The sequence below is a fragment of the Excalfactoria chinensis genome, chromosome 5 (assembly GCF_039878825.1).
Source record: "Excalfactoria chinensis isolate bCotChi1 chromosome 5, bCotChi1.hap2, whole genome shotgun sequence".
Taxonomy (NCBI): Eukaryota; Metazoa; Chordata; class Aves; order Galliformes; family Phasianidae; genus Excalfactoria; species Excalfactoria chinensis.
Window position 1 is genome coordinate 51,175,862 of NC_092829.1, and position 27,127 is coordinate 51,202,988.

The following is a 27,127-nucleotide window of genomic DNA, read 5'->3' on the forward strand; positions in this document are numbered from 1 at the left end:
CCGGATTGGACCCGCAGAGGTTATTATTTTTTAAGAGGCCTCCGCTCTTCCGATTGGACAATGGAAACGCCCGTCACGGTGACGTGCCGCTGTTGCTAAGTGGGAAGGTGGGAAGAGAGATGCGCCCTTCTCGTGCGCCGACTGGCTAGAAAGAAATCGACGGCCCGCCCTCATCCCCGCTTAAGCCCGTAGCAGCATTCTGATTAGGTGACTGACAGCGAGGATACTGCCAATGAGAGGCCGAGCCGCGCACGCCACCCAATAGGAAAGAGGCGGGGCGGAGCCGGGGCGGTATGATTGGCAGGCGGGGCGGAGGGAGAGGAGGGCTCGCAGGCGCTGATATGTCCGCCATCTTGGAGCGTAGGTGATGGTGGCGAGCGGTGGCTTTCCCGCCTGAGCGGAGGCAGCCCGGGGCCTGTGGCGGGGTGACGCTCTTGCCGAGGTACGTTGGGCGCAGCGGCGCCGAGGCCTTCCTCCGGCAGAGCTCCGGAGGGCGGGCGCCGCGTTCGGGGCCTTTCCGCGGCGGCGTGGGCCTGGCGCCTTCCCCCTCCGCGCGGGGGCTCCGCGCGCTCCTCAGGCGGCGCGGGGTCGGAGCCCGGCGGGGCTGCGTGGGCCGGCCGGTATCGGCCAGCTGCTCGCGCGTGGAGCCCTGAGCCCGGACCGCGCCGGGCTGCGGCTATGGGGTGCCGCCGGCCTGGGCGCGGCGGGGAGGGCTCAGGGCCGCCGCCTCGGGCCCTTCGGTGGGGCTCAGAACTGCTGGGCGCCCGCGGAGGGGCGGTGCTGGTTTGGAGCCGCCGGCTGGGGCGGAGCGGCGGGCCGCGCGGTGCGGTGCGATACGGTGCGATCCGATGCGGTGCGGTGCGATCCGATGCGGTGCGTTGCTCCTCGGGCTGGCCGAGTGCTGTGGGGCCGACCGTGTGCTGCTCCGTGCCGCCAGCAGTCACTTGTGTGGGTACCGATTACAGAACTTCTCTCCTGTGTCTCGGTTGTCAGTCTGGATTGCCCTACCGATAGCTAACTTTGCTTTTGCTTTCCTTCTTCAAAATCACTGCTGCTGTATTCCTGTGAGGATGCTGCATTTTTTTTTCCCCAAATAGTTATTATTTTTATTCATTATTATTATTCCTTTTGGTTAAAATGTGATGAGAGTGTGGCAGTATTGATTTATCTGTTGCTAAATACACTTGGCAAAATCCAGCTTTGAAACCTGCTGCTTGTTTTTGTGTTGCTTTAATAGTTAGAAACTTCAGTAAGCGTAAGGGGGAGTTGGTGTTGCAGCCTTGTGACATAAGCGCAGGTGGAGCTGAGGTCAGGGGATTCTCTCCACCAATGTGACATAAGTAGCAGCACGCTTATTTGCGCTATCCCAAAGTTCTGGGCGGAGGAATACAGAAAGCTTAGGGGCGATGTAGAAGCTTTAGGGAATCTTCCTGGAGAGTGATTGCTTTAAAAATGAAAGGTTGTATTGCGGGTTGTGTTACTGTTTAGGTAGACAGTGTCCTTCGGTGGGATGGGTGTAAATGTACTCTAAACTGTTTAGGTGTAGTATCATCATCATAGTATCGTGCAAGTTGGAAGGGACCTTAGAGATCAAGGTGGTGGTGGTGGTGGTTTGTTCTTTTTTGTTTTAAATGCTGAATATTAAGCAGGCTTAATCTATCATACTATTGTACACATAGTAGCACGCTAACTGCACAAATACCCAGCGCTTTCTTTCTTCTTCTTAGTAGCTGTGAACTGCACAAATACACTGTTTCAGTGATCTGTCTGGAATACTCAAGTTTGATAAACTGCAACGTGGTTTCAGCACAGCACGTAGGAGTCTGATTGCTTAGCTCTGCCTTACTTCTTTGTGCTCCCTTGGGGAGGCACGGACTAACTGTAGCTTGCAGGGGCCTTTATTATGCAAATCGAAAAGAGCAATACAGAATTATGTTTCCAATATTCAGCTTATAAACGAGACCCCATGCAGATGTGGTATACAACCAGCATGTGAAGTTCTTAACAGTTTGTAATCCTAAGTACTTCTTCAAAGGTGCTGAAATGATGAGTTTCATCTATCTGTGATGCTGCTTTTACCCAGATAAGGTTTTATTTCCTTTCTGTGGGCAATGCAGTATCAGATCCCGCACTTCTGAGTTACTACAGGAATTTAGCTTCTACGGAGACCTTATTTTGGCCAGAAGACCTGTTGGAGGGTTCTGTTTGCAGCGTAATTAAAGCAAACACTGCTTCATGTGAATTTGCAGTTCAGAAATATTCAGTAAAGCAGCCTGTTCAGTGGTAATGTCTTTAAGCAAGGTGGTGCATTGTCACTTCTTTGCAAGCAAGTTAGATTTATACGTAAGCTGCAGTGGTTGTCGTGTCGCTGGATTCTCTTAAATGTAAGCTGTTAATATTCCATTACGGAATTAAGGATATTAAATAGTTTGTGTGCATCTTTACAATATTGCTTGCAAACTGTTTGCTGTGCTGCTGTTGATTTGATAAAGTGAGGAAATGTGGCTGTTTCCTTCCGAGCGCTTATTTCTTGCACTTAACAGAGGTGATGCTATAGACAGGATACCAACTGGAGTGAATCAGATGATGATCTCAGGGTGGACTTCAAGTCACTTGAATAGAAATTCTACCGTATTACAGCAGAAAATTATGTGTGTAACGTTAATATTAACAGATGGTTAGAGAGTGAACTCTAGTGCTGTGGCTCAACAGCTTTGCTTCTGTGCTCAGCTTAAGCTTGGAGTACACATACTGTGCTGTGCTGCACTACACAGCTGGCTCCGAAGCAACCAGTGTGTGACTGAAACCTTAGGAGAGCGATGCTTTGATGAGCTCTCTGGTCAGGTTCCCTTTCTCTCAACTGATGATGTTCTCTTTTTGTCCAAGTGCTTAAAAGGCTCTGTAGTATTTATTTAGCTCTGCAGGCAGTTAAGCTGATTGCTTTGTATCGCTGTATTGAAATATTTTATCTGCTAGTTTCAGTGTTGCAGCACTGTACGCAGTATCTTTGTAGCAGTGGACTTGTGTGTTCCCATCTCACTCATAACTGAGTTCATTCATGGCCTTTGGAAGTTGAGATGGAAATACAGCCTCTGTGGGCAGCGGAGGCCTATTTCCATAGTAAGATGGGATGTCACAAGCATTCCATGTGGCATCGAGTTCTGGTGGTCATAGTAGCATTTTCATCTGTGACCCTCAAGGTTTCCATATATTCTGTGTCACATGGCAGGTTTAGGATGGTGTGTTTCTCACAGTAGGCGCTGCATCTGAATTCACACAAGAGAATACATCTGATGGCGTTTCTCTAGAGCAAGACGGGAGCCATGGTTTTTGGCAAGGCTTCCCACAGTAATAAAACACATAGGGATAGATGAAAAATAGTATCTTGCTTGTCTCGACCCATTTCTTCCAAGTTGGAGGAGAAGAGCAAAGGACTTGAAGCCATTTAGTGATTGGGTTCGGTTCTGGTGTTTAGGGTGGGAGGGAAGCCTGGAAGATTAAGCAGAAAGTACAGAGAGAGTAGGAATGCTGAAAGCTTTGCGTATCACATTTAAGCGTTTTGGTGATGTGTCAATGTTCCGGCATCTGTTGTAGAAACCATATGCTACTAAGCAACTGAAGTAAAATGTTTTTCTACTCTTGGGTATTACATACAGCTCTATAGCTGGTTTGGGATGTTTTTCAGGAATCTGAATGGACTGAACTGATCGGATCGGGATGACACTGGGTGGAAGCTGCTAACAGCTTTGCTGCTGGCTCTTCTGGAGCATTTGGGTAACAGTTCTTAACGCTAAATTGGGAAGAAAAAAAAATCTCTTATTGATTTCTTTTATTTCTTTTATTTTTTACTCAAAGATTTTGTCCTGAGCTGTGTTTATTGAATAGCTTCCCTTTGGTGCTGAGAAGCGTAGTAGGAGTGTGGGGTGTAAAAAGGCCTTGCAGCATACCAACCCCCTCGGCTGTTTCTTTTTGCTGTTTCCCCAGTATCATAGAATTGTTTCAGTTGGAAAAGACCTGTAAGATCGTGTAGTCCAACTGGGACTCCATGTGGTCCTTCCCTAATCCCATTAAGCAGACCTATCAGTTCCTCTCCTCTGAGGCTTAAAAACCTGGAGCGCTGAGTGGCAGGATCTGTGCCACCTGCTGTGGGGAAGAGTACCTGATTGACTTTGGTATGCAGGTGCATGGACTGTGAAGCTGTGGTATGTGATCTGGCAGTGTATGTTGTCTCTTCCTCTGAACGTAACTGAACAGACTGAAAATATTCTCTCAACACTGTGAACCTGTTGTTACACAGGAGCGAGAGACTTGGAGGTATTTTGGGTGTGTTGGTGGAGTGGTTAAAGGAGAGCATATATGAAATGGATAGTGAGGATGTGATTAAGATGGAACTATGGTGTGAAGGGCAGCAGATTTTAATTCAAAACCAAAAAAGCAACATGTACACGAAAGCAGGAACTGCCTGATGGCTGAGACATGCAGGTTGGTTTTCTTGGAGAAACACCTAGGAACTTTCCTATTTAATTTTGGATGAGGTGATTCCAAGCATTTATACATACGCTATTACGCTTCTGTGGGGAGATGGAGTGTGTGGCCTAGTGGTCTCTTTTCTATGTCCATTGGGTCTTCTGAATTACAGATTGCTGTTATTTTTGTGGTACTTGTGCTGTGGGAGGAGTATCAGCTGCTGCCTGCTCAGGGTGGATTTCTGCATCTTTATACCAGCGTACTTACACAGTTAGCATCTCTGTGACAGAAACTGAAAATAGAGGTCTCCATGCTTTGTTTACTGCTTGTTGGCTTTTTTTTGTGTGAGTGGTGGAAGCAAACTCTTCTTAACTGGGAGTTACAATAGGATAAAAGACAAGGCAAGGTTCTGGTGGAAAACAGCAGCAAAAAGCCAAAACTCTTATTCCTGTGTAGTGCCTTGTAACCTTACCTTTAAAATAGGCGTAGGGCTCTCTTGGTGTTCTCTTCATACTGATGAGGTAGTACTTTAATCTGTCTTGTATTTAAAATGCTCAGCTGGTAACTTTGCCTTTTGTCACTGCCTTGGCAGACTTGCCATGTAGCCTGTAATTAGCAAGCTAACCCATCAGGAATACCTAGTAAATTGCATTTGTTTGACAAGTTCAGCTGCTGGCACCAAACGTCTTGGGGAGGGGGGAGGGTTGGAAATAAAGATGGAAAGTCTAGAGACAACAGAAGTGAGGCCATAGCAGTGGAAGACCCACTTCTGGGCAGGTGGGTTTCCTGATGAAGTTGTGACGTGCAGCTACAGCAAACCAACGTGCTTTCATTTTTGCTGCATTGCAGATGGGAATCTTTGAAAACTGCCAAAGCACAGAAGTTACATTCCTTACCTCCCGTGGTCTGTCTTTGTACCCTTCTGGCTGACGTGAAGGCCGAGTTTAGTGCTCCTCATGGCGCTGACTTGGCTAACTGCACTTTGGCTGAGGCTTTTCCATCTCGTGAGTGGCAGCTGTAGAAGCTGTACTGAACTGTGTATGAAGTAGTGAGTGCTTCCTTTTGGCTGTGACAAGCTTGCATTCATCAGACACATCTTTGTGTGCTTGATGCCAGTGATGGGCTTTTTGTTACTCGAACCCACCTTTTACTTAACGGCAAAAAAGGGGCTGTGTGGTGAACACTATATTTAAATGAAGTTTACCTGAGTCTCCCTGAAGTAACAGAGGTGGTAAAGATGTGATTGCCAGAAGGTCTGCAGTTCTTAATGGTCAGCATAGTAAACATGATGCTCCTTGTATTGACTGTGGTGGTGAGCGTGCAGCTTTGAGGATTTACAGGCAAAGCAGCAAGAAACCTGGTATAGGTGAAAGATGGGGTAAGGCCACTGCACAACTTGCTGGGCTCTGCAGGTTGTAAAAAGAGAAAGTAATTGCTGCCACAGCTGTGAGTTGATATTAGCATTTAGCACTTAGCTTTTGTAAGTATCTTGCAGCTAATTCCAACCTTACTATTCTTCTGACATTACTGAGTTCTTCCTGTTACTTTACCAGTGGTGTTCTGGGATCTCTTTGCTCATCTGGAAGGGGTGTACTTTGCTATCAGACTTCGAAAGTTGTGCTGTGTCTGTAATTCTTCAGTTTCATTGTTTTCTGGATGAGGGCTCTCCAAGAGTCGCAATCCAAGAACTTAATACCGCTGTACTGTACTGTACTGTAATACCAGTACGAGGTGGCTGGGGGCTGAACTGAAAACTATGCTCTTTCTCAACCTATTACACTGTTTGATTGCATTTGTTTCTCAGTAGATGTGCCAGGTACTGTTTTCCTGCTCATTCATATGATTTTGATGGTGGATGGGAACAAATGCTTTTCTTTTTCCTGGGGTGGTCTGTACCATTGTGCACTCCTGCTGTGCTTATGCATCTAAAAAAGAACCTTGGTGTTGCTGGATGGAGTGCTGGCCCCTCCTGGCCTGGGTGCTTTGACTCAGAAATGCAAGTCATAAATGCATATTAATCTCTAACTGTCCAGTGACACAGTGGGAAATCTGATGGCCTGGATCAGAATTGCAGGGATGGGAATTCAAAGGCAGACAGTAAAAAGAAAATGAAAATCTGTGCCTCTCTGTGGTTGTCTATGAAAAAGGATTGGAAGTCTGAAACCTCTCTTAATGATCCGGTGCAAAGAACTGAAGCGGAGCTTTAGAAAAGTTTTGAAGACCACAGAGATTGCAGAGTAGGTCTTGCATTTCCCTTTGCAACTTGCGGCTTTTTCTTCAAACACGGGATGCATACGGCATGTGGAGGAAGGGGGCACCTTCTGTTCAGCGGTGTTGGTGATCTTTTTTCCACTACTGTCCATCAAAATGGAAGAGCTCTGTGGGGACAGAATGCATTTGATTGAGGTACCAGATGCAGCTGTGTCTGGGCCATCTGATCTGACTGTGTGTGTGCACCTTGTGAGGTGTGAAACTCAGGTTCAAGCAGCAAGGATAACTCGGAAGGCTCTGCAAGATGCCTCCTCTGTGACCTTCCATTACTTGCTTCTTTTCTGATTTCTCTTCTAGAACTTATGTAAGTTTAATGGATGGCTGTTATTTTCAGTGAGTGAGACTAGGTGAAGTCTGCTCATTCAAAGCAGTTGTTCTTAGGGTTGGTAAGCTGAATCTCAGCTGCCGCTGTGATTGTATTTCCTTGCTTAATGGATACATTGGAGTAACTTTCTCTTGTCGTGTTGATAAATGTGCAAATGGAGAGGCTGCGGAAATAAGCATAGAGGAGACCTAAGTTTTGGTACATGAAGTCAAGATTAGGAATTCTTTTCCTCAAGTGTAAGTTGAAGTCAAGGGTTTATTTTCACCTACTTGAATTATAGATTAAAAGAAGAAATATCTTCATTTGTTCTTTTCATGCTGCACACTCCAAATTGCGCTGTAGGGATTCCAGCCTTCAGTTTGGAGAGCAAAACATGTTTGTTTGTGATATGGTCATGCTAGCCTGATATGACATGTTAGCCTGGGTATGTGCACAGAACGGGTTGATTAGTTCTGTCCTTACAGCATGTGGTAGCACAGAAATTCAAGATAATATATTTAGGGGCTCAGCTTTTGCTTTATGAAAAGGGCAGTCTTCCCTGACACCTTGAAAATGTGCAGCTGTCAGAATTTATCTTAATGGTTCTCTCAGCCTTAGTATGAGGAAAAGCAGGAATGTTTTGCCCAGAGTCTGTTAACTAGTGAAGTTCGGGTAGTCTGTAATGTGAGCGGGGAGGTCCGGGGAACCTGTAGTGACACTAGAGTCAAATGTGGGAAAGTACATGACAGGCAACTGTGGGTTTAATTTTTAGGGCGTTAAGTCCATTCTAATTCTGGCAGCAGCAATAGCTGAGGGGAACTTCGAGAGGCAAAGCAGTGCTGGGCTCTGAGAGGCTGTTGCCAGCTTCCATTTCTGAACTGCAAATTTTATTAAGTATGCATTTTAACAAGACTGACATGTTGCATACAAAGAAAACTTGTAGGACTTGCTTATTCTGCCCGTACAGGAGGGCACTCTTTGCTGACCTGGTTTGAAGTTACTGAAGCAAGCAGCTTTCTTCTACCTCTGTTTTTTCACATACCTCAAAACTTGACTTGCATCCAACTTTCAAGGTCTAATCAACAAGGTGAAAAGGAGGATGAACTTGTTTGTCTGAGCAGTTAAAGGCTGTCCAGATTAAGTGGGTATGTTTACATTATGCACTGCCATGCCATGGAGGTAACATCCAAGCCAATTATGCATAGACTTTTGTATTTACAGTGTGCCATGCCAGGTACTGACAGAGGGTCGGAAAGCTGTGTGTGCAGTTGTGCTCTGCTTCACGAAGGCAAGCGAAGCATAGGTCTGAGTGGCTGTAGTGTAGCGCAGTGTCTGACACAGCTGTATTGTTGTCTGTTAGCGCTGCTTCTGCTACTACCTTACTATGAAAAAAAAAAGTTTCCTGTTGCCTGGTTCTGGTAAACACATTCAAACAAAGAGCCTTCTCATCCCTTCCCTGCTTGTTTTCAGCAGTGTCCCCGCTGGTTGGGGCAGCGTGAGGCAGAGGAAGTGAGACACTGACCCAGCTCTAGTGCGGCCGTGGTGCTAAATACCATTGATTTTTATTTATTTTTTCCAGTTGTCCTTCAAGTCTAATAACTGGTGGATCACAAACGTAAAACCCCCCACCCTTGTTGCAAGCACCAACTGAAGCAGAAAGGAATAAACGTGTAAAGACTCCTGCTTGAACTCATACATTAACCATAAGGCTGTCTCCTTAAGTTAGGATTTTCTCCTTCAGTGTTCAAACTGAGGCCTGTACAACCTCAGCAGTAGATTAGCAGTACTGTTTTTTTTTCCCCATTTCTGGGGAAGCTGTGCAGGAATTGAGGAGCTATGCTGCAAATTGCCATCTGGTTGGTTGGGAGAATAGAACCGTTGCTGAATTGTCTCTCCAATCATAGATATCTTACTCTCATTATCAGCTGCAGGAAAGCTTTCATGCTACAGTCTTGAAGCAACTTAAAGTCACGTAATTAGGAACAGAGATGGAAGAGGTGCATCCTGGTTTCCCTGTCCCTAGCAGTGTGCTGTTCCTTGGCCATGCAGGCCCTGGTGACTGGTGAACCCTTTGAGCTACTTCAGCATGTGGATTTAAAAAAAGAAATCCAACCCAAACCACAACCCTCTTTCCTTGCTTCTCACAGCAACCTCATCTGTCACCTCGTAAAGCATGTTTTCACTTTGAAGTGGCTTGCAGAGGTTTGTCAGGTGTGGTGTCAGGGAGTAGACCATGTGCTGAGTGGATCGTGTTGGGACTGCTGGCTTCAGTGTGATTCTGGGAGAGGAAGAGATGTTCCTCATTGAATTCTGTAGTAAACTGTAGTATACTAGTGTTCTAATGAGGACATATTTGGATTCTCTCCACCAGATGTTTGGAGGGGTTTGCTAAAGAAATGATGATGATACTATTCAGTCTCTTAAATGATTTTTGCGCTGTTCTGCCTTGAGCGTTAACATTTAGTAGTTTCCTGTTGCAGGATGGTAGCTTCACTGTGGAAGTTTTCTGGGGTAATAAGCTGCTGGAAAAAGGGGGGAAATGCACTTGATCTGTTGTATACTCACACTTAAGGCATACTGAACACCCACCACCTCACTGTGCTGACATCCACTCTTTGGTCTCCGTAGATGTTCAGCAAACCTCAGTGAATGTCAGTGGGTGTAGTTTCCTCCTGGTGGAGGAATTCAGTGACACACCTTTGCTCCATCTGCACTTCCATGTCAGATGCCATTTTGTCATGCTCTGCTGCCATCTGTCACACAGCAACAAAATGTAATGGAATAGTGATGGGAAGGTTCAACCTTTACTGCTACAGCACCACCATCTGCCTCTGGTGTTCTGGGCCAACATCATAAAACAGCGTTACTTTCAGAGCAGCCCTCCTATTATTTGAAGGAAAGAAAGTGTGTGTTTTTTTCCCCTCTACCCATGTGTGTGCATTTGAAAACCAGAAATGGCAACCAAGAAAACCTGGGTAAAGCAAAGAAAATTCAGCCCTCCTGTTTACTTTTTCTGCTCTTGTAAGTCACTTGGCTCACGAGGGATTGGCAAACCTACTTGACATTTCGACCTGAAGATCTCAGGATGAAAAACATGTTTGACCTTTGAAAGTATTATGGCCAATGTATTACGCTGACCTTCAGTTCATGTGTACGTTGGTTACTAAAATAGCCTTAGGAAAGGCTGTATTTAATGTTTGTGTATGTCAGGGCTTGGAATCTCTGTGCCGTTGTGCATGAAACAGGGGAGTGATGGCTTCTGGTTCCAGTGCAGTTGGGAGGTACCGAATAGTGTAGTACTGCAAGCAAAACTTCCTAGCCCTGAAGTGAATAAATAAAAAAGTACCAACCAGAGCACATTCATTGGGTGATTGTAACTGAAATGTAAATGTTAACTTTGCGTTCAGAAAGAATTCCAAGAATTCCTTCCAACCCAAACCACTCTATGAATGTATTTTTCTTGCATATATTTAGGTTGATGGAGTTGTTTCCTCCTTTAGCTCGTGTGCCTTATTGCCTGCAAAGCAACACTTCGTGTTTGTGCAGTTGTTGAACTACTGAACCGAGAGCCTGTTAACAACACTAAATTATAAAATGTCTTTTTTGTCGTTGTAGGAGGAAATCTGCTTCATCTAATTCAATCCTAATTCAGTCCTGCTAATCTGCTAATACTGTAGATTGAAAGATTTTTGCTGTTGCCAGGATACCCTGTAATGGGAAGGAGCCTGAGAGAGTACAAATTCTGTTGTTTAAATTTTGTTAAAGCTTTTGTTTAACAGGTAAGAAATGTTGCTATTAAATTTCATCTATAGCGGTACACTTAGCTTTGGCATCTATAAAGCCTCTGATTAAACTTTAAGTTGTTCCTAAATGCTTTAACTTTGTCTCTCGTCTTCACTAAAGGCTTATTTACCTGCTTTTCCTTTTTCTGCAGGTCAGGCTTTGTGGCCATTCTTTTCCTTTCAGCCTTCTTTTTTCCCAACAACAACTTTACAGATGGCTGTTTTTCACTTTGTCTTTTAATCCATTCTGCTGTTGCGCTACCTTTTGCTTTTATTTTGTTTCTCAGCCCCTGTTCCACCTCTTCCCTTCAGTCTTAGTTGACCCTTGAGGCTCATTCTAGACACGCTGTTGTGGTTATTCTATTTGTTTTGCAGAGAACATGTTTTAAAGTGTTTTGATTTTGTGCCTGGAAGTGTATCAGTTGTCCAACCTCCCATTCTTTGAAGAGTTTCAAAGCAAATGTGTTTATGCATTGACATATGTTAGGTATGAAAGATTTTTGGCATTATAGGTTCTCGTATTGGAGTAGAATAATTCTTTCTTCTGCAGCCTGTTTTTTGTATCAGACTGAATGCTGCTGAATAAAAACCGCCTTCTATGTAGGTATGCATTATGTAGCAGTGTTGGTATAATATTGCTGAGCCATCTGTTCTTCTCAGTACGTAAATAACCTAATTTCCATTTTGAAAATAATGGGAAGAGTTCAAAATACTGAGAATCTAACTGAATTCCCTGACCAATTAATACTTGACATTTGTAAATGTTTGGCTGCTGGAGTGAAGATAGTAGAAAATTATTCTATTGCTTTTGGGTAGGGGGAGGCCAGGGTCTCATTTGTAGTTATAGGTAACAAGAACTTACATTTATTAACAATTATTAACCAGCGGTTTGCCATAGTGTAGGAATCACCGAGGCTATGCTGGTGGCTTGGTTCTAAACTGCTCTTGTAACTTGATTGTGAAATGTAGATCTTTTGTCAGAGAGTTACGACCTCAGGAATTTGGAGGTATCACTGTCTTCAAGTCAACATGAACTGTTCTGGAAGTTTTTCTGTACTACATCATAGTGATTGACAGCTGGGACACTCAGTCAATAGACTTCTGTAGGTGTGCACATGATGGGTGTATATTATCTATACTGTGTAAAAACACACGTATTTGTAGCTCTGAGCTGGATGTAAGGGCAGCCAGTGGGAGTATGGAATGGTAAGTGTGAAAGAGATGTCACTTCTGTCTCAATTTGTAGCTGCTCTACAACTGTCACAGGCCCCTCCTTTGGGAAGTGAAGAGAAGGTAGTTACTGTTTAGTAAATAGAGAATGAAAATCATCCTTCCTTATTAGATAATTTCCCTTCTGGCTGGGAGCTGGAGACAGCTGTTTGAGAGTGTTAGGAAAATGACTGTTTTCTTGCTGTTTACAAACATGGTTTTTCTTCTAGTCAATAAAGGACTGCCGTGTATTTCTCTCAAGTGTGTAGTTAACTCAGCTAAGGGCTTTCATTTCAGGAGTATCTATGCTGTAAATGTGTGCTGGCTGGAATCAGTTGTATCCAATAGTACACTGTTAAACTGTAGAATAGTTAATGCAAGTGCTGAATTTTTTCTGTTGTGTTCCCAAACACACTTTAGCTACACAGGAGTTGTTGATAGTACTTGGGAGAAGCAGTGTGTTGTTTTGGTATGGAAGTGGAATTCTACCTGCTAAGTGTTTTAAACACGGAACTGTCACTGGGTTATCTGCAAGGAATGTTCCCCTGCAGTTCCTGTATCTTACAGCTCAACGGTGGTAGGAACTTACTCATATGATTCCACCTGTGTTTAAGAAATGCAGGAACTGTCTCACAAAAACACTGCTGTATTATAGCTTTTATTTTAGTTTGTGATTGCTACGTGCGATACAATGCAGTTGAATCTAGGATTTGGAAGAGTAGTTGCTATCTTAGCAGTTTAAGAAGTAGCCACTAGAGTGTATTCTGTCAGTGCTCATGACTGCTGTTCTGTCTCTCTCTCCAATTTTTTTCAGGGACAGACTTTTGCTTAGTTTTACTTTGAACAGATGGTAAATGTCCAGTATCAAACTAAGGCCTTTATGAATGCCAATGTAGTATCTGATTAACATTCATTGTTTTGGGCAGAAATAAGTTGGAAACTAATGAAGTGTACTAAACCAATAGGAATCTTGGGGAGCTGGCAGAAGGACATGCCTAGCATTTTAAAGAAGCCACTTGCTGTTAAAGGTCTTTGAAATGTTGCTAAATTCTCATGGTGTTATCATTAAAAGATGCTGTTTCTCTCATTACTTCCCCTGAGCATGCTCACCTGTTTGGTTTTATGGAAGGTTCATTGTTTGCACTGAAAATGCTTCATGGAAGTACTGAGAAATTAGATTTGGTTGAGTAACATTGACGGTGCCAAGGACTGCGTTTGTGGCTCCTCTTTTTGCATCTAATGATGAAGTTGCCTTCTGTTAGCTGCTGCCTGAGAGTGGGAAAATCCTGTTTTATTGAAATATCCTGCTTAACTTAGGATATGTTTGATCATAGGAAAGTTGTGTGTGTGTTTTTTGGTGCAAAAGTAATTGATTTTTTTCCCCCCTCTGTGCTCTTGAACTCCATATGAAGAAAATGGTGTTGTGGAAAGAAGTTGTGTTCTTAGTTTGGTACGTGGCAACGCAATCCTTACTACTCTGTGTAGCACTTCTTAGGGTCTCAAAACACTGCAGCAGCTTCAGCTTGACACTCAGTGCACTTGAAGATACTCGTGTGCAATTGTGTAGTGCTGTAAAAACATGTGAAGTTCCTGATGGAAGCTCTGGGTCTGTGTTTTTAACACATTCAGTTGTCAAGTGAAACATCATACCTGAAATATCATCCTTTTAGTTCTGTTTTTGTGCTGATTTAGATGGCCCAATCTGCTTGTAGCTACCACAGGTATGAGCTACCAAGCTGGAGGGTAACTCCTGGTTAAAGATTCACCTGTGTAAGTTGTATAGAAGTCCAGAACTTAGGTGATCTGCTCATTTAAATAGTCTTAAAGAAGTGTATTTTGTAAAGAGATTCAAGACAGGAGACAGTCCCCAAAATTATTCTTGTAGGGGCATATCTGTCTAGGATTTATGGTTCATTTTGTAGACTGAGAACAGCGATGCCTGCATTTGGAAAAGCTGTTTGACTGCTACATCTACTGGAGACTATGGAGAACCTTGTAATAATTATATCCACAAGTTTTGTTCTCGTGGAGATCTCAGCTGAACATTTTGGCCTCTGGAGGCAGCTGGTCTAGTTCCTGTGGAATAAAATACACCATAGTTTTCTTCATTTGTAGTAGGCAAAAGATGTAAAGGCTTTGGGGAAGGTGCATTTGTAAGCTTTATTTCCTCTCTAAGCAGTCAGTTATGAATTTCAGTTATCTGTGGCTCAGAAGAGTGAAGAATGTCATCAGCTTATCAAAAGGCTTTCCTTTGTTCCAGATTTTAAGTCAGGTACTATTTGGAGTGTTATTTCATGATTGGTTTAGAGAAGAATCTGTTACAGTATTAACTGCAGGAAAAAGGTCAGGTTTTTGTTTTTGTCACAAATGCTACATAGTACCTTTGATTGTTGCAACTTGTATCAGGTTGGTGTGAACGATCTAAGGAGATACTTAAATTGGAAGTTTGCTAGTCTTGCTTGCTGGGAGCTTTCAGAGAGCAGGGCAGGGGAAGCTGACCAAGTGTTATGGGAGAAGAAAGTACCTGCAACAACTTTGCCATCTCTAATGCGATTTTTCTTCCATGTCCCGGAGTTTTTAGTGTTGTCCCGTAGTATCTGAAGTGCTGTTCTGATTTGGCAGTATTTTCCATCTGTTGTTGAATCAATGCTGTGATTTTGCTGCTGGTATCAGAGCTGAAGTTGAGTAATAGAGCCCGCCTGACCTTCGGAGTGGATTGTAAATTAGAAGATAGTGAAATTTGGTGAGAAGCACAGCTGGAAGGTTCCTCCTCCTGATTAGTGGACGTGCGTTCTGATTCTCTGCTACTGTTTAATCAGATTCAAGTGTGAAAAAGCATGAAAATAACTGAGGATTGGTGAGGTTTTGGGGAGAGGGTGTTAAAGTAGGCTATGAAAAGAACAAACTTGGGTTTTGTACCTTTCATTCAGGGCTGTTTTTAGATTATCGTCAGTGCTAACACCTGAGAAAATGATCTTTGAGGTTCCTGGAATTCCTCACTTGCACATTTTATGGTGTTTATTTTTCCTTGTTCCAAAGGACCTGGGCTCCTGTTGAAAAGTGATGGAATAATCTCTGGCCGGCACCTGACATGCTGGGAGAGCATCCCTAAAAGAGCTTGCCTGGGAGACAGTTTGGGAAATAACGCAGTAACATGTTCGCAGTAGTATGCCTCTTTTTATTTGTCGTTGCTGTTTTCTGTTGTTGAATTTCTCTTGAAATGAGTAACTTGAGAAGTGCACTGAAGCTACTGAAATGAGCTTTAATCGGTGCGCAGGGATTTCTGTCTGGAATTAGCGTTGGTTGGTAGTGGTTACTTGCAAAGATGCTACTTTCACTAAATGGGGCAAGGGGAGGGATTTGATCTACTTATTAGAGGCTTAAGGAAGAAAATATTCTGTGCCTTTAATAATGCACTACTTTAATTACTCCCAGTGAGTCTGTGCGTAGCTCAAATAATCCATAAGCCAATGTTTTTAATAACTCTGTGTGATTTGATTTAAGATGATGTGAAATCAAGTGCATCTGCTCCTAAGATTTATTCTGAAATTATTACTATTTTTTGTCCACCTAATCACTGCATGGACTCTCAATGATTGTAATAGTGATACTGCAATTACAACTGTCTGTACTTTTTCTTGAATGACTTTTTTTTTTTACTCCTGTAAGTTTAAACAGGAAGCTGTGTAATAGAGGCAGTTATTTATGCTTAAAACTCCTGACAAAATCCTTAGCCAAGTGAGGCAGTACGAAGTGATCAGTACGTAATTATTGCTACAAGGGAAACCTTAAAAGCAATTGAAACATCATTGTAGTGAGTATACCAGGCTTATTCTAATCTTTAAGCTAAGAGTTGGAAGTCTTGCTAAGGAGGTTTTGCTAGATACATGGATTTCTAAGTACTGCAGTGGCTGAGGTGACAAAATTTGAGTAGCTATGGTAGACATGCTAAATCCATTTAAACTTATGCAATGAACCCTTAATGCTGTCTGAATAGAACAGTTCATATAGAAGAGACCTACAAAAGATCATCTACTCCAACTACCTGACCACTTCAGGGCTAACCAAAGGGTTAAAGAAATGAGAGCATGGTACAAATGCTTCTTGAATGTTGACAGGCACAGGGCATCCACCACCCCTGTTCCAGTGTTTGAACACTTTCATGGTAATAAATTTGTTCTTAATGTCCATTTTGAACAGTATTTTCAGAAGGATGCTGTGAGGGTTGGTATCAAAGGCCTGATTAAAATTCAGACTGATGTCCACTGCTTTCCTTTCATCCCCCAAGTGGACCTTCACATAGAATGTGATAAAAGTAGTAAAGCAAGACTTTTTCTTCATGAACACACATTGACTGTGCCTGATCATAGCTTTATTCTTAACTGACTTTCAGTCACAATGAGGGTGATCATCTCTGAAGCTTCTGCAGATGCTGAGGCTAGACTAACAGGGCAGCAGTTTACTGGGACTTCTCTCATGCCCCTTTTTGCATTTTGGGTCGAATGCTGGCTAGCTTCCACTCAGCAGAGACCCCCAAGGCCTTTGGTCAGTTGCTGAGAGGGGTCCAGCTGTAGTGTTTGTTTAACTCACTCTGGGTGAATCCTGTCAGGCCCCATGGACTTCTGTTGAGCTGGTACATTGGTCCCTTGAAATTTCAGTGACCATGGATGGGAAAGTCACTGCTTCCCTAATTACGGTCTTCTATTTCTGAGGACTGGGCAGCTCAAGATCTATCATTATTGAAGACTGAGGTAAAAAAAAAAAGGCATTGAATGCCTCTGTCCTTTCCTCAGCCTTCCTTGTTAGATGGCCATCTACCTACCCTTCAGTTTATATCAGAATTCATAATAAAAGTAACTAATATAAGAATTTAGTGTATGTAAGAACATTTGTTTTAAATGTTGTAGGTTACAGTAAGAGTTTATATGCCAAAGGCATGGTTTGATTGTTGTAGATAAACTTGCACCTTCTTCATATATAACTGCAGCTTGTAAAAGTGTTCTTGCTCAAATAGTACTGCTCACTTACATTCTCTGCAGTAACCTCATGTCCACAGAGCTAATACTTTAACTAATTTTCACCGTTAATTATTAAACCTTCACGCTTGGAAGACAGTTACTAAAGGAGCAAAAAGAGGTTTTTCTTTTATTTGAGTACTGCTTAAAACCATGCTGCTTCTAGCTGTAGGGAAAAAGCTGTTCTTACTGATCTCTAGCATCTCTTTCAATCCATCTGCTCAAATTCTGCATTCATACCATTCATACAAGACTAGTTGATGTTCTGTCTTGCAACTGCTTGCAAGTTGTATTAGAGAAAAAGAATGAACAGGGAGGTGCTCAAAGCCTTTCTGTAAGGAGAGCGTAAAACTGCTCATGCCTATGTTAGTCTTCCTTAGTTCTTACTTGGGGGTGCTGCCTTTGAGACATCTGCATAAGAAATGTTACTGTCCCTTGTTCTCCCCCTCCTTGTTTCAAGTTTGTGGAGGGGAGGTACAGTGAAACAGTGGGCCTTGCACTGAAATTAGCTTCAGTGCTTATGGTGCGTGCTGCCCACAATTAAATGGTTATAATTCTTGTACCTTTGCAGGTATTCTTTTCAGTGGCAGAGGTAGCACTCTAATATGCTAATGCTTTGCCTGTTTTATTGTCTACCTGATCTAGTTGTGAATTTGAAAATTGGGGTGTAGATCAGAAACAGAGTGGCTAGAGGAAACATGTAGGTAAAAACCCCAGAGCTGACTGACTTTCAGTCTTAAAATACTGGCAATTGCTGAAGGTGTACAGTGTGCTACAGAACGTTCTATCTTCTCTAATCGAATATGATTTTGTAGCTCTGTGACGGTCTTTAAGCATCTGCTGCTGCGTATTGTTGAAGTTCTAGAATGCTTCTCTGTGTGCTGATGCCTTTGGGGGTTAGAAGCTATGAGGTAACAATGTGAATTGTTTCTGCTAAAAGTGCTTAACTGCGCATGTGAAGCTAATGCTTTGTGTATGTTCTTTTATCCAGACCAGCATGTTTTGGAAATTTGATCTCCATTCGTCATCCCACATAGATACACTTCTAGAGAGAGAAGATGTGACACTGAAGGAGTTGATGGATGAAGAGGACGTCCTGCAGGAATGCAAGGCTCAGAATCGCAAACTTATTGAGTTTCTGTTGAAGTCAGAATGCTTGGAAGACTTGGTTTCATTCATCATCGAAGAACCACCTCAAGACATGGATGAAAAAATACGATACAAGTAGGTGAATTTCTAGGGGGTTGAGGGACTTGGGAATGTAGAAAGAGAGGTGACATACTTCAGTGTTAATCTGGTAGTATATGTGCATTTCTGCACGGTGTTCTTTAATACAGTGTTGTTTGAGCTCATTTTCAAGTGGCTTGTGGAACTTTTATTTAAGTCATTCTAATGTTTGCATGTTTTCTGAGCAGGAACCCCTCAAACAGGTGCTGCCCAAAAGAAATGCTAAATGAAATAATCAGAACTTAGATGAAAAAGCTTTCGTTTCTTTTTATGCGATGAGAGGTAGTTGAGTGAAAACCTGTATTTGCATAATTTAGTTCGGTGCTTAGCCTTGCTATATTAATGCTTAGTAAGCTGTTTTGGGGATGCATTTTAGAAAGTCTGCAGCACTCTTTGGAAGAATTTGCCAGCCACTTAATTGCGAGTGTTTTCCTTTGCAGAGCTAGAACTGTTAGAACTGAGCATGGCCATGACTCTTGCTGGTTTGTTGAGAAGGTTCAAACTCAACACTCAATCTAGCAATTTATATTAAAGCTTTTCTGCCGATTTTGGCCTCTTTTAGGGTTGTCTGTGCAGAAGGCTGCCCTTTCTTAAAATAGAAGGCAAAGTATAATGTGAAATAGAGTAATCTCTTAGTTGCAGCACTTCTCTTTCTGACAAACCAAACCTCCTGTATTTCTAGCTGACTTTGAAATAGCAGATATCTTATGTTTATAAGCTCTACTTTGGTCGTGCCATTGTAACTATCTTTGGTATGAGCGGAGGCCAGAAGTGCAGTTCAGGATACTGAGTAATTAAGCTAAGAGACCATCAAACCCAGTATTTTCCTGTATTTGACAGTGCTAACTAGTTTTACAGGCTTTATCAGACACAAGGTAGTTTAGTGAGCCTCCACAGTTGCAATAGGTGTAGAGAGATTAATCCTGAAACTTTTGGCTTTGACTTTTGTAGCATAAGCCTCGTTACTAGAAAGGGGCAAACCCACTGCTCCCTCCCAGCTATCAGTCTGCTGTTATCAGCCTACTTAATTTCTTGGCAGCTAGGGTTTCCTCTTCAAAAAAAAAAAGAGGAGGAAAAAACTGAAATCTTAGTATTTGAACAGGTTAATTAGCAGAAGATTTTACAATAAAAGTATGCCTTTTCCCCACTTCCCTGTTGCAAGTGAAGGTCATAACAGTCCATTTTCTAAATGAAAGAACACAGTGTGTAGCTGAATGTACAGTTATGTTACCTTGCAGTCATTGGCTTTTTTGTAATTAGTGCAGAGTGATCATGCTTGAAAACTTGGTCTTATTAGAAGCCTTGTTAGGTTCTGTTTGGATATGTATTTCTTTGAAGTATGAATGGCTGATGGATTATATACACGTTTCTTACCTTTTTTGCAGATATCCAAACATATCCTGTGAGCTGCTTACTTCAGATGTCTCACAGATCAATGATAGGCTGGGAGAAGAAGAATCTTTACTTATGAAACTGTACAGCTTCCTCTTAAATGAATCTCCTCTCAACCCTTTACTCGCCAGTTTCTTCAGCAAGGTGCTAAGTATTCTCATAAGCAGAAAACCAGAACAGGTAAATGCTTAAAAACTTGTAAGGTTTCGCTGTTGAGGTTTTACTGTGTCCCACTTCGCTTCCTGAGCCAGGTGTGGGGGAATCTCATACAAAAAAAAGCTAGTCTTGAAAGGAGGCCCAAGGTGTGCATGTAGATAGATCTATCTTGCACCTCTGTTACTCCTCGGGGTGTGGGTGTGTGTGTGTGTCTTTTTATCTTGTCTTGTAGTACTAGCTTTAGGACTTGGAAGTGTTTAAGTAGTCATTTATTGTTTCATTTTAGTAAGTGAGAGGAACTAAAACTAGTCAGTGTAAGTTGCCATATAAAATACAGAAAAGCAACTGTAAGCTTCTTCCTTCTTCATTTCTAGATTGTGGATTTTTTAAAGAAGAAACATGATTTTGTAGACCTCGTTATAAAGCACATAGGGACCTCTGCTATCATGGACTTGCTGCTCAGGCTACTGACTTGCATAGAACCTCCACAGCCCAGGCAAGAAGTGTTGAATGTGAGTAAAACTTGCCATAATTTTTACCTGACTTCTGAACTGTCAAAAAAATACTTTATAACCAGTTTTGACCACTTATACCATTCTTGACCCATGACACCCTGCTGGGCATTTTGGGAAGAGATTATCAAAGGTTGTGGGGCTTTTTGTTCTTAATTTTGTTTTTAACATGTGTTCATGAGCTCTTAATTTTGCTTCTGTCCTTTTTCTCTGAAGTGGTGTTAATCCTTGTTTAGAAACATCAACAGAATTACTCAGGGCACTTTTCAGACTACTTTTAGTTCTCTAGATTAAATTCATTCGCTTGGACAACATTCTTACCCATGTCCACAAATGCTTTTACAGTGGCTAAATGAAGAGAGGATTATCCAGCGGCTTGTAGAAATTGTACATCCATCTCAAGATGAAGATGTAAGTATTGGTCTGGTGTTCTTTCGATTACTGTGCAGTAGTGTGAGAACTCTTCTAGTTGGACTGCTTTCTGCCTGTTTATTTTCAGCAAGCTAATTCCAGTATTTAATAGTGTAGTAGTTGGTACTTGGGAAGGGCTTGCTTTTGTTCTCTCTTTCTTTGGGATTTGCAGAGTGTATTGGATCCAGGTCAAAGCATAGCATAGACTAAACATTATTCTGAGTATTCAGCTCGAATATTCTTCTGTTGTAATACTGAAAATACTTTCAGTACCAAAAGTTTTTGGGTTGTTAAGGCTTAGATATGGCCTAGTATAGTTGTCTAAAGTGTTTTGTGGTAGAAAAGACTGTCAATTTTGCAGCTTATTTTAATGAGGAATTCTACTCCACCATGTTATTAATCTAATGATGCTGTGTTTTTCTGTTCCAGAGACATTCAAATGCATCACAGTCGCTCTGTGAAATTATTCGTTTAAGCAGAGATCAGATGTTACAAGTACAGAACAGTTCAGAACCAGATCCCCTGCTGGCAAGTCTAGAGAAGTAAGCTGGGTTGCCCAATTTCTGATATTTTGTTTCAGTTAATCAGAGCAGTATTTAGCATTTGTCCTTTAAAACCTTTGGAATTGCAAGCTCCACTTTCCTGAAGACTTCTGACTGCTTGTTGTTATCTGTATAATTTAAAATAGCTTTGCAAATAAGCACAGCTCGCCTGGATGTATTCCCTGATGGCTTCTCTTAACATTTTGTCCCATTCTTGTACCTTGCTTCTGACTAAGGAATGTTAGATTAAAATGTTTCCTGCTCTGTCAAAGTTAATGGGATCAGGCGTGTGGAGGTCAGCTTGATACTGTGCAGAAGAGAGTATACATTGCAAGCTTTGGCTTTGATCTGTTAATTTTAAGCTAATCTAAGTGTTTGATTGTACTTGAGAAGATTTTTGTTTATCACCTTCTTTGGTTTGCTGGTTCTAGCGTTAGATTTGTGGCTGTGTGACGTGGTCAAAGTGGTCTTTTAGTCTGCCTGCAAACTATCCTTTTCTGTCATATTGATTGTCAGATTTAATACCAAACAAGATCAGGAGGAGTGGCAAAATCTTATTGCAGTGGTGATGATGGGAGTGACTGTGGTAATGACAACTAATAACTTGAAATAATACTTCACTTTATCCTGTTCATTAATTTGATGTGTACAAACAGTAACTAGTTGTCTTTAACAACTGTATCGTAAAGAACTGTTGTGTCTGATGGCAGTTCTTTGTTTTCAGACGAGAAATCATCGAGCAGCTGCTGTCTAATATTTTTCATAAAGAGAAGAATGAATCTGCAATAGTCAGTGCAATCCAAATATTACTGACCTTACTTGAGACAAGACGACAGACGTAAGTGTTCTTATTACTTATGCCCGCTTACTTTAAATCAACTGCTGAAATGCCTTCCGTGTCCTTGACTGAAATGTTTTAGTGGTCCATCACAGCTGACGTGAAACAGTGAACCATGTGTAGTAATGCCATTATCGATCAGTTCCCCAAATGACTGATTTTCCTGCAGGATTTTTTCTTGGAACTTGCCACTTGATAGATCAGACTCATTTCCTTTCATCTTCCTAGGAATGAGGAATGGAGCACCTATGTACAGTGTAGCAATTGGCTATTAACTTCCAACAAAAAAAAGTTATTTGGAACTCTTACAACTTCACTTTGAGAAGCTAGCAAACAGAGGTTTGACTGTTCAATTGCAAGTGATGCTCTTCCTCACTGAAGAGGGAATGTAGCAGCTGTAATTTTCTATCAATAGCTGAAAGCCATGCTGGAGATTTCAAATGTGATAAACCTAGATACATTAGGTCTAGTGTTTGGAAGAGTCTTGCTCTGCCATAAGTTTATGCTTGGTTTTTATATTTGTAACATGATGTTTTTGCTCTCCTCTTTATTCTGTTTATGTCTTCAAAATAGTGACGCTCAAAATTATGCCTTAGTGTTGTTTTAGAACTAGTTTTGGTATTGATAATCAGACTTGGCTTGTGTGCTTTAGATTTGAAGGCCATATAGAGATCTGTCCTCCAGGCATGAGCAATTCAACGTATTCTGTCAATAAAAGTGTTCTAGAAGCCATAAAAGCACGACTTTCATCCTTCCATGAACTCCTACTTGAGCCTCCAAAAGTAAGTGAAACCTTATATTGTCAAAGAATTTGAAGCAAGACTGTCACCGCATGATTGTATTTCAGTTGGGTTTCAAGAACAAGGCCTAGTTTGTCTGACAACTTCCAGGCAAGAGCCCAGGTTCCTTCCCTGCCTCTTGTGACCTGTTCTATTCATTATATTTGTCTCTGAGCCAATGTTTTTTGCTAATTGGTACACTTTTCCAACTTAAACTCTTCAGCTGGCAAGTAGCCTTGAAGATTACTTCCTTCTGAAAGCAAGGAAATAAGATTTTTCTTTCTATTTTTGGCGGTCAGTACTGTTTTCTGCTCCTAAATCCTATTTGAATAGGAAACAAGGATTCTGGCTGCCTTGGTAGTTTGGAACTTGTGTGGGCCTCATGTTGGCGATGCAGAGTTCTTCCAGACTTGTCCAGGACCGAGAGTAGACCAGCTCTACAGCATGTACCACAAGCTCCAAGCATACTAAATGTTTCTTTGTTCAACTGTTTGGGTTTTTTTTGTTTGTTTGTTTTTAAATAATCAATATATCCATGTCATGTTATTGCTAAAGATAAATACAACCAGCTGTTCGAATAGCTATTTTATCTATGGCTGGGGTTTTTTTGTGTTTTTTTTTCCCCTCCATATAATTACCACCAGTATTTCAGTTGGAGCATGGCTCAGGTCAGGGTGCTGCAGTCTGTATATTATGTGATAACAGGTCTGATCTGGCAGCCAGCTAAAACTTTGGTGTAAAAGCTATGGCACATATTGTGAAACGAAGACCTCCTTGGAAGGAGGTTCTTGCTGATAGATGTGAATGAAATCAGGGTTGCTGAGCCATAATGTGTGTTTGGAGATTGTCCACCTAGCTGTTTACAAGTACTGTAGTAACACAGGCTGTAGCTGTGTATGTGGATTAATGTGTGAGAAGCCTAAATATTTGCTCATCCTTTTTGTGGAATGCATCTGTTCTGATATTCTGCAGCTACCAAACAATTTCAAGTGTCTTTGGTTTTGTGTGGCTGTTTTCCATGTTAAAATAAGCTTTAGTTTTCAGGATTGAAAGCTGCTTTTCTGCAGGTTTTGTGCATAGCAGTAATGAGCTGTTTAGCTCTTATTTTTCTACTGTTTTTTAATGTGAAATATTAATGATTGTGCCTTTTTAAATTTTTTTTCCAGAAAAGTGTCATGAAGACAACATGGGGTGTATTGGATCCACCTGTGGGGAACACACGCTTAAATGTGATTAGATTAATATCTAGTCTTCTACAGACAAATACAAGCAGCGTGAATCAGGAGCTTATAGAACTAAACAGCATAGGAGTTATACTGGTAAGAACTTCATGCTGCCTTACTTTTGCGAATTGCTAACAAGGACATTGCTAATCTTTGTTGATGCAGATATAATACGATCTCCAGCTTTTTGACTTGTGTTGTAGCTTCTCTTGCATTGACAACATTTCAGTGTTAAATTCATTTATTTGAAGTTAGCATTTTCTTTCCTCTGATCACTCCTAGGCATCTTTGCACCTTCATAAATCTGAATGATTCTCTTAGACCAGTTTTCTTAAGCTTATTTTTTCATCTGCATGTGCTTGAGTTTAGTATCAGAATATGACATGAAAGCTTCTGATTCGAATCAGGTAGTTACAAAGTTGAAAATACTAATATTTTTCAGACCCAGACTGATTTAATCTAAAATCTTTCCTTCAACTAAAGTAGCTGTAGTTATGTCTTCTCAGTGTCTTCATCTGCAGTTCTCTGTCCAGCCTGGATTTGCAGACAGGTGTTAATAGGTATAGAAATAGTTAACTTCATTCTAACGTGAATTCCCATTATCTAAGGGAATACATGTGCTGTGAATGTTAGATTGTTCTTATAAGTAGGCTTAGGGAAAAAGGCACAACTGAATTCAGTGAGTTTGAACATGCTTTTCAGTTGCAGATTTCTTATAAGAAAAGCAGTGGTACCTGCCTTGAATTTCAGTGCTTCATGGTGTTTGCTGAAACAACACATACTTGGCTGTGTAGACTTTATTAGAAACAGTAATAGTTCACATCAGTGGCTTAGCTTTAGGCAAGGGTGTCATTAGTTTAGGAGGGCTGAAGTAGAACTGTTAGGTTCTCTAGATGTAGCTTGAATGAGACTTGAATTGTTATTTAATGCTCCTTCCATCACTGCATGTATTACTAATCCTGTTTTCCAGGGACAGCAGTCATTTGAGTTTTGTAGTAAGGAATAGTCTAAAATAACTGGACAGAAAGTTTGGAAAAAAGAAGAAAGTAAAATCTGATGCTTAAAAGGAGATCTGTGATGAAGTAGGAACACGACTAGATGAACACAGCTCACAATCTGTCAACCTCAGTATTTGTCTCATGTAAAGCATTAAATAGTCTCAAGCTGCACTTGGATTATCTGAGATAGCTTTCTGTAAGAGAAGAATAAAACTATTGTAGATGGTCGGTTCAAAGCAGTTAGATGCAATTTCTTGTAAAGCCTCTCAGTAAGGGCAGAAGCTTGTCACAGAAGGATATTGTAGGCGCTAAAAGGCTGTGGTGAACTCAGAAAAGAAATTTGTTCAGGGCTAAGGAGGTCATAAATAGCATTACTTTTTCAGGGCTGCTGCTGGCAGGAAGAATTTAATGGGGAGTATAATTCCAGCTTTCTTTGTCTAAAGTGCACTATTGGTTACTCCCAGGATAACTCTTGCTGAGTATTTATTCTCATCCATCATGATAGTCCTTAATGCTCTGATAACAGTAAGCTAAAGAAATAACTTTTGCTTGCACAGTAATAGTTATTGCAGAACTTGAAGAACTTGCTTGTGTTGCTGTTGAAATTACGTGCTGGAATAAGTCTTATGTTTGAAGAGAACCTGGTTTCTATAAACCCTCTTGAATTTGTTTTTCAGGACATGTTCTTTAAGTATACGTGGAATAACTTTTTGCATACTCAAGTAGAAATTTGTATTGCGTTGATTCTTGCAAGTCCTCTTGAAAGCACAGAAAATGGCACAATTACAGATCAGGATTCCACTGGGGACAATCTTCTACTGAAACATGTAAGTCGTGCTTTGGAAGGAGTTTCTCAAATATTTCTACCCCCATGGTAAGGTAGCAGTTACTCTTACATAAAACATAGCCCAGATTTACTTCATGTAGAATTTAGAGTTCTTGGTTTTGTGTTTTCTTAGCATGTCAGTTCTGGTTGCTATACCTGAGAGTGCCACAAAGTGGGTTTTTGCTGCCTGAAGAGTAAGTGTGTGTGTACGACTGCAAGGGCTCCCTTTTAATTGAAGTTTCTCTTACTGTTAAGAATTAGAATTGCAATCTCAGTGTCTGTCCACTAGTACAATGCAGCAGCAGCCATCAAAGAGAAGTAGCTTCAGCCTTCAGGTTTCCAGCTGGGATCTGGCTGCTGCTTCTGAGCACTGAGATCCTTAATCTGAGTATCTATCCAGAACCTGAAACTAGTTGCTTTGTAAGACATGGGGATTTTTCTTTAAGTCATCCCTGAAATGCATAATGTTGTTCCACTTAACTTTACAGCTATTAAGTATATTTTACATTTTATTCCATAGCTCTTCCTTAAGTGCCAACTAATAGAACGAATACTTGAAGCATGGGACATGAATGAGAAGAAACAGTGAGTAATTGTTTTTTTCATTTCCTTTAATTTTCTAAACACAATTTTAATTATGAAATGTATGTATGACCAATTCAGACTGAGCTGACCAACAAATATTCTTGCTTAAGATGTTTGAAAGACAAATACATTGCTTTCCTTGAAGTATGCAGTGCATTAAATATTTATTTAGAAGTACAGTTTGCTTGATAGTAAATGTTTTAGAAACAGATAATATTTGGATTAAAGCTTTCACACGTACTGAATTCTCTTTCAGAATCCTTCAGTTTTCTAGTAATGCCTGAAGTTTAGACCATCTTTTGGTAGCATTTGAATACTTTTTCCCTTTGCTACATAGGAGTAGAACTAAGTCTTTAACTCCTATACTGCGTAAAACATTACAACAGCCTGTTGAGTCTACCAGTCTTCAATTACAGAAACATAGTTCAAAGTTTTAAAGGAATGGGGGGACAAAACATGCTTTGCTCCAGTAAGCAATTAATGAACAGATCAAAGCATAATATGTTCTGGGGAGCAACAGACTCATAAGTAGCAGAAGTGAAGATCTCAGCAATGGGGAATACCTTCTGGAATTGTGTGATTGTGAAAAG

At 41.3% G+C, this 27,127-nt stretch overlaps 1 protein-coding gene across 20 annotated transcripts in view; it reads left to right on the forward strand.

Annotated features, from left to right (window-relative positions):
- Window positions 1-295: 295 nt before the first annotated feature.
- PPP6R3 (protein phosphatase 6 regulatory subunit 3) overlaps window positions 296-27,127 on the forward strand; it is a 50,027-nt gene continuing 23,195 nt past the window's right edge. For 7 of the 20 annotated variants that reach the window (XR_011903632.1, XR_011903628.1, XR_011903630.1 and 4 more), the window contains exons 1-12: window positions 312-442; window positions 10,658-10,821; window positions 18,040-18,272; window positions 19,661-19,847; window positions 20,198-20,335; window positions 20,681-20,746; window positions 21,176-21,288; window positions 22,013-22,126; window positions 22,779-22,908; window positions 24,072-24,224; window positions 25,804-25,953; window positions 26,473-26,537. Coding sequence is in view for 10 of the 20 variants with exons in the window: in XM_072336902.1 (XP_072193003.1) it covers window positions 18,046-18,272; window positions 19,661-19,847; window positions 20,198-20,335; window positions 20,681-20,746; window positions 21,176-21,288; window positions 22,013-22,126; window positions 22,779-22,908; window positions 24,072-24,224; window positions 25,804-25,953; window positions 26,473-26,537 (1,343 nt within the window). In the remaining 10 variants the exon portion in view is untranslated. Of the gene's footprint in view, window positions 443-10,657; window positions 10,822-15,070; window positions 15,200-18,039; window positions 18,273-19,660; window positions 19,848-20,197; window positions 20,336-20,680; window positions 20,747-21,175; window positions 21,289-22,012; window positions 22,127-22,778; window positions 22,909-24,071; window positions 24,225-25,803; window positions 25,954-26,472; window positions 26,538-27,127 lie in introns of those variants that run through there. The other 13 variants (XR_011903631.1, XR_011903629.1, XR_011903633.1 and 10 more) reach the window with 3 other exon arrangements.